General features: G+C 40.9%; 2 protein-coding genes and 1 long non-coding RNA gene across 3 annotated transcripts in view; 1 reads left to right on the top strand and 2 right to left on the bottom strand.

Annotated features, from left to right (window-relative positions):
* The window catches only part of LOC146592151 (uncharacterized), a 13,109-nt gene extending 9,014 nt beyond the window's left edge, over positions 1 to 4,095 (bottom strand). The window contains exon 1 of the long non-coding RNA XR_014896659.1: positions 3,203 to 4,095. This is a non-coding gene — a long non-coding RNA (uncharacterized LOC146592151). The remainder of the gene's footprint in view (positions 1 to 3,202) is intronic.
* Positions 1 to 6,740, bottom strand: part of CAMTA1 (calmodulin binding transcription activator 1) — a 421,647-nt gene extending 414,907 nt beyond the window's left edge. The window contains exons 1-2 of the mRNA XM_085311536.1: positions 6,556 to 6,740; positions 4,102 to 4,195 (exon numbers count right to left, since the gene is read on the bottom strand). Of these exons, the coding sequence (XP_085167662.1) occupies positions 4,102 to 4,168 (67 nt within the window). The 5' untranslated portion in view covers positions 4,169 to 4,195; positions 6,556 to 6,740. The remainder of the gene's footprint in view (positions 1 to 4,101; positions 4,196 to 6,555) is intronic.
* DNAJC11 (DnaJ heat shock protein family (Hsp40) member C11) overlaps positions 4,800 to 7,239 on the top strand; it is a 28,787-nt gene continuing 26,347 nt past the window's right edge. Inside the window, exon 1 of the mRNA XM_085311527.1 lies at positions 4,800 to 4,877. Coding sequence (XP_085167653.1) covers positions 4,800 to 4,877 — 78 coding nt within the window. The remainder of the gene's footprint in view (positions 4,878 to 7,239) is intronic.

Below are 7,239 nucleotides of genomic sequence, written 5' to 3'. Positions count from 1 at the left end.
AAAAAAAAAAAAAAAAAAAAAAAAAAAAAGTAAGGAGCTTTGTAAAAGTTAATCCTTTGGTAGAATCAATGATCGATCAAAATCGACGATGAGTACAAAAAGTAAACAGGTCTTAGTCAGAGAAATTAGTATGGGATTAATGGAAATGGCTGGTCAGGTGGATGAGGAGCCTAAAGGGCACATTGCAGAAACAGATCTGCAAGGTCTACCTATGAATTTAAGCATTGACTGGAATATAATCTAAGGACCACACTGACTTCTGGTACATTCAGCATTAAGCCCTTAAGGTGAAAATCTGGGAGAATGACATTATGTCCTTAACTTCAAGCATCCATCAAAAAACAAGTATGCTTTGCATAAATGACAGAAAGGCACAAATGCCAATAATGAAATCAGCTCACTACAATGCTTGATGGTATGTTTCCACTTCTGGAATAATCATGCCAGCACAGATATTTCCAGTTACTCACACTAACCACAAAGTTTCAGATATGGARTCAGAAAAAACATAAAGGCTTGCCTATTAACTAGTTATCATTGTCTATAATACTCTTGGAAATTCAGAAATACAGTATTTCCTACTTCATTTGGCCACCTGTTAGCTCAGCGAACATTGCTTCCTTGCACTATTTAAGGTACAAAAAGCAAAATGCTCTTCTTCTGAATGGCTTCTGTCATCATCATTGGGAGGCTCCTTCCCTAACCACTTTACATGTGGAATTCCACAGGGCTCAGTTCCGCTCTCTTCCTTATTTAAAATATATTTTATCTCATTAAGGGAGATGCAGAAACACTAAGATGCGTTTCATGCCAGCAATACACTACTAACACATGGCTTATGTCTTTCTTGCTTACGTCTTGCTTTATGTCTTTCTAGGCTTGCAAGGCCTAGGCTAAGCATAAGCATAACACTGGACACTTTGTAGAGTTTCACCTGCATTTGAGCTAGAGAATTTGCATCAAGTGTTAAGGTGAGGCTATACAACTCTGAACTACTAGATGAAATTATCTGYTAGATAAGCATCTCCTTTACTAGTTTGAGAGCCTTGTCCACCAGGTCATTTCACTTGAATGGCTAACAGCACATGAATGCCCACGGTTGTGCTCTCCCACCAACTCCAGGAAGCTAGTGTTAGCAGAACACTGGACAAAAAAAAATACCTTTTYCCCAACACTCCTCTGCAATTGAAAACCTGAAGACTTACAAGACTGAGGAAAAAGATGTAGGCTAGCGTAGTAGGCAACTGTCTGTCTTCAGGGTCATATAAAAATACCATGCACTGGAAAAAAAAAAAAAAAAAAAAAAAAAAAAGAAGAAGAAACAGCGAGGAGCTGGCAACATCAGAAGTACAACACAGCCAGCAGAAGTGATTATGCTGATGCCATATTTGGTCCTATCTGAGCTTTCCAGCCACTGCTGACTTGACAGCATGTGTCCTGATGCCGGTGCTGGCAGAGGTGATGCTAAACATGGCTAGTAGCCAACTTAAAAGCCACAGCACCAAGCATCTTCCCTGAGGTAATGTTTAGTGCCAGGAATAGAAAAAACCCTGTATATGATATTCATTGTCAAAAATCACAAAACACCAATAAAACCTCCTCATTCTCCATTTCCCCTAATGCCTCAGACTTCTCTGACTTGTAGGATGCTGCAGTCAACAACTGAGCTGCACTGGCTGATCTCCAGGGCCCAGAAGAGTGAATGGGGGGGGAAAGGGAACAGCCAGAAGTCATGACTCTGGGGAACTGGCACAGARGCAAAGACACAGCTCCTTGCCAACACTGACTATATTCCAATTTTAGTAGACTTAACATTTTACAGATTAATGGCGAAGAATTTCAAAACTCACAGTTACCGTAAGAGATTTACATTGGAGTTCATAAAAATAACCAGAAGATACACCATCAGACGGAATACAGCTATATACAGAAAAAGAATGAGCAAAAGCATCAGGTCTCCCAAAACATGGAAAGGCAATGATTTTCTAGTTCATACTAAGTATGGCTGAAATCTTGACTCTGGCATTATTAACAGGTAGATCACCATATACTTTAACTAAATATCTTATGCAACTTCTAGCTGTTTCAAATAAGCTATTTAATTTGTATTTCTTAAGATATTTATATTTCAAACATTGGGTACATTTGCTAAGTGGAATAGGACAAACTACACTTTTACATCAAAAGAGTTAAAGCTGGTGTTGTTTTTCCCGTTATATCAGATGGCCTAAACATAATGAAGATTTCAGGGCATCCTATGGAGCAGTTCCTTCTCATGACAAGAATGAGAAAGCAATTTATTAAACAGATCTAAAAATAAATCATGGAATTGAATTCAAATAATGTTCTCATTGACRTAGTAGGGGAAGTAATGACTTCTCAGAGAATTATTCTACTGGAGATGAGTTGGAGACTCACCTCAGAGAAAGAGCTGGTGAGGAATACAAGCTCTCAGCYTCCAGCCACCAGCACAGCCTAAAATTCAAAGGGCTCCTAGTCAAAAATGGTATCTGTAAGTCATTCCTAATGTTTACCATTTTCAAAGTACATAAGGTTGGCTTTTCTGGCAAGCTGCACAGCTTCCTTCAGATGCCCTAATGAAGAGCTCTGTCACAGCAAGCTCTCGATGCACTTGGCTGAAATGATCCAAAGACACTGAGCACACAGGATTAAGCTATACCACTGCAGTAAAGGMATTTTAGTAGGAAATAAACTGGACTGACAGTCTCAGGTGCCAAAGGTTAACAGAAAGCCAACATCTCCCTTCCCATATACCAGGTGYGAATATGGAATTATTGTTTTTTTCAAAAGATTTCCTAGCAATGTGAAGCCTGAAGAAGCAATTTCTGACACTGTCAACTCTGTACTAGTGTCAGTCAAGGAAGGGTGTCATGTTAGGATGTTCAGTAGCTTTAATATCTCTCTGCACAATGCCCTAACAGACCACATCTTGAATGGAAACAGTTTAAGCACAGAAAAACTACATTCATCGTTAACATCTAAACTACAGAAAATTCCTGCCTGATACTTATTTTAATGAATTCCAGCAGAATAGATCTGTTATTTATATATCAGTCATTCCCACCTCATTCTGCTTCTGCCAAYATTTTCTCCTTGCCATAGAAATGCCCTTCTGTCCCATACGCTTGCTGCCAGGAAGTGCTGAGAGGCAGGGGGCAACAAGCAGATAATTAATACACACCTGGAAGATTTTCAAGGAGAATGTTTGCTTTGGACTTTTGGGGGATTAAAACCATGCTTCCATAAACAAGCACGAAGATATCCGAAAGCGAGCTACATTAGCAATGAAAATTTTCTTGCTTCTTGTCATTTGCTTGAGCCACTTCGGCTGCCAGTGGATGTATATCGCAAAGGTCTTTCTACCGCATGGTTCTGTGCAGGTGTGATTAAATCTGCCTCATATTTCCAACAGTCCCCAAGTAGACTATCATGCCTCAGTTATAAAGATAATTTCTCAGAATGAGAGAGCCAAYAGAAATTATTCCTTTGGGCATCTCAAAAGTGCTAACATAAAATACAGTAAAAAAACATGATCATTAGAATAGCAGAAAGTAATTTAGTCCTCACAGAGGCAACTTGTTTGCAATGCCCTTGCTTTTTAACAATATGTATCTGCTCAGGTTTAAGTCAGAAGATGGGAGAGGACAATACTGCGTTGAACTATCACTTCAGGAAAATGACATGGAATGCAAGTGACATGGTTGAGTTTCATATTTCTTTTTGCTCTCATGACAAAATACAGCAGTAGATAACCTAGTACGATTTTTAGACTAACTTGATAGCATGTCCACTGCAGGTCCGAATGAGGTAGCTGCTGGACCTCTAAGTGTGCGCATGAAAGGACATATGTAAAAGTTCTTCAGGGTTTTTCAATACAGAATGATGCATTTTGGGGGAAGAGAGAACCATAAAAAAGTAGGTCAGAAGTGAGAGGTGTCACTGGGGCTTCATGTGAAATCGAGGAGGAGGGAATTCAAGAAATTGAGTTGCAGTTTGAGGGATGTCATTTGCCACCGGAGGGAAGGTAACACATGAAGTCCCACAGGCTCCAAAATGCACTCAATTAGCTGTTCCTTTTACCTTTTTGTTCTACCCAGCATTTCTTCAAGAGCACAGTCATCTCTGGCTTTGGCATCCTACTCGTCATCTATGAATTCATGTTGCTGTTTCCTCCCTGAAAGGAAAAAGTCCCATAGTCAATCATTTGCTACAGAGGAAAGGACAAATTTAACAGAATATTTTTGACACTGTTTAAGCTTGAAAACCACTGCTCCTTGGTTGCATAGTACTGCAAGTTGTATTTTCTGCTACARTGTCATTCTCCTGAAGGAGTCTCATCAGCCTGTTTGAACTCCAGAAACTTGCACAAAATACCTGTAAGCAGCTGAAAAGCTGTCAATATCCAAGACGTGCCTTGAAAGAAGGAGCAATCCAGGGCCATGACTCACCCTGAGTAAAAATTTCCCAGTAATAAGACACTTGTGCCAAACAAATGTCTTCATTTTATTTTAAAACATTCTAAAAATGTTAATCTCTATGAGACAGAAGCAATACAACACTGAGAAAACACATTTAAGGTTAGGGAAGCCTCCAAATCACACGAGCCAAATCAAAAGTAAAACTAAAGTCAAATGTTCAAATCAGAGGGAAAAAATCAATTTTCTCAAAAAGAACTTGAGGGGCTCCTGGGGGGGGGGGTTGCAAATTCTGGAAGAGAAAAAAAGATCATATTTTATAGGACAAGATTCAATAACCATTCTTTTCACATAAAACTAGTGATGGAGGATTGTCACTACTCCATAGACACACAGTGCATGTTTCAGGATAACAGTAACAGAAAATCAATAGCATCTTTCGTATGTGAAAAGACATACCCACTACGGACTCCTAATACTAGCAAATYGGACCAAAAATAACCCTTACTAAAATTTAGCAGCCAGCATTAATCTGGCTGATAGAACAGGGGTAATATGCCAGTATAGATCTTTTTTTTTTCCATTAAAAAAAGAAAACACTCTCATCAAAGCTTCACCCTTCATTAAAGCCAAAGAGTCCCTAGATAATACTACACTAGAAGTATAACAATGTTTAACCCTGGTACTGTCGCTTGAAAGTCCCATCCACATACATTTCATCTCTGGTTGATGGCTGTAATCATTAGGAGATAGGAGCTTTATCAGGTGGTAATTTGACACTTTGACAAGCTCARCTGACTCATGACATCTTCAAGTTTTTCTCTCTATTGATCTGAGATAAACTAAAGTTAAGATTAGCAAAAACACTTTGCACAGGGCAATTTTCCAATAACAACTGCATGATTCTAGTCACTAAGAAAAGACTGTAGTCACTAAACAAGACCTGTTGGTAAGATCTGTATCACCTCCACTCACCTGCCACCCTTACCAGACTAAGGCAAATGGTTCCTCATCCAGTCCACAAACTTACATGAAACAGTCACTAGATAGAAGGTAATAGTTGGTACATCTGCCTCTAGAAGAGCAGAGATGAATCCATTCTAATGGAACATCTCTGCTCCTTGCAGAGTAATCACTGGTATCCCAGAATGACACAAGCATGGACATTTCCGTTAGCTTAAAAAAAAAAAATCGTCCCCAAATCAAATTTCCAGGCAAGTAAATATAAAATTAGCTACCTTCTTTTTCACCATGCAGAAGCATTGCTCATTGGCACCTAAGCTCCGAAATGTGGGAATTTCAGACACACCCTTTTGGTATTTCCACATAAACTAAATAAGTGCTTGTGAAGGTCTTTCTTGAAAACCATTTCAAGCACTTCACTCTCCCCACTATTTATGTGGGGCATACACACCGAACTACAGTTTATGAACTCCACACCTTAAGCTAAGGATAGCAATCTCTGGTATCATCACGACTAACTTCTTTGCTGGGTACGGGTTCAATCTCTTTCAGACAGAGYGCAGAGTTTTTTCTGCACCTATGAAGCATCTAGGATATTAAAGTGTAGAAGAAAGGTTATCACATGTTACAAAACGAGCATGTTATAGACTGTCCTCCTCCACAGGCATGAAAAGTGCCTGACAACAAGGGCTTTCTAAACCCAGAATCCGATTCCGAGAGTCTGCTTCACTTACTACAAAGACTGTCCCTCAACTTGCACAGCAACGCTTTCTTGTCAGGAACCTGCAAAGTAGTGATGCGGGCAAGAGAAACACTGCACCCTTAACCGAAGCTTGGCAGGGCAGCCAAACACAAACAAGCACTCTGTTTCAAAACTGCTTTTTGCTATAAATGCTGTTTTTCCCTGCTCTAATTTCAGAATTTTAGAGTCTTTTCAACACATTTAGAAGACACTTCATTTCACATTTAGCAAACTAAAGTCATACTTCTTTTTTTCTTCGTTTTTCTGCCAAGATCTGACATCTGTGGAGTGTTTTCCCCATATTCCACTGAATCTTTTGTGATGCATACAAAACAATGGCCAGAACTGCCCACGAGCAGTTGTGCCTTTTAGGAAAATATTAKAAGAATTAGGGTTAGAAAGGATTCCCATTACCTTTGTCGCTAACATCCCTAAGGACCACACAACTCCCAAATCGCGTTAGAAAAAGAGCACAGCTCCTATTATTATGGCAGCACCAAGATCCATGGGAAACAGTGTTGCCATGACAATTTCCATTCTCAGAAGTTGAGTCTTCTTTCCATTTTTGCACAGACCTGGTGACTCTYGAACCATGTGAGAAGAACGAGCCTAGCAGGCAGTTCATTCAGGAAAAGCACGCAGCCAGGTGATTCCCCTGTGAAAGATGCCTTCTTACAGGGTTTCTCAGGATATGAGCCTTCAGAGACTGCAGCTCACTCACTACGAGCTCTGAGGCGCTTCTGTTGGTACTTAATGCTAATTACCTTTCGACCAGAAAACCTTATTTACTAACTCAACAAACCTTTCTGCTGCTTTCAGACAAACGTTAAGTTAGGACGGAATCCGAAACAAGTCAGTCGAGCTTGGGAAGAGGAAAACACGGTTTCAGCTTCACGCGAGCGTACCGGCACCGAGCTGTCCTTCAAAGCTGCCCCCTCCGGGGGAAGCACTGCAAAGCCCCGCCCGTCTCACCCGCGCCGCCCCCGGCACCGCCGCGGGGGAAGCCCCAGGGGAGGGCGGCGAGGGCCGCGTCCTCCCGGCGCTCCGCCGCGGAGCCGCCGCGCCAAGGACCCGGCGGGCTGCCCGCAGTGCGGGGCG

The sequence above is a fragment of the Rhea americana genome, unplaced genomic scaffold (genome assembly GCF_003343005.1).
Source record: "Rhea americana isolate MKP2758 unplaced genomic scaffold, rheAme1 scaffold_343, whole genome shotgun sequence".
NCBI lineage: Eukaryota > Metazoa > Chordata > Aves > Rheiformes > Rheidae > Rhea > Rhea americana.
Note: the sequence above shows the minus strand (reverse complement) of the source record. Positions and strands in the feature narration are given on the sequence as shown.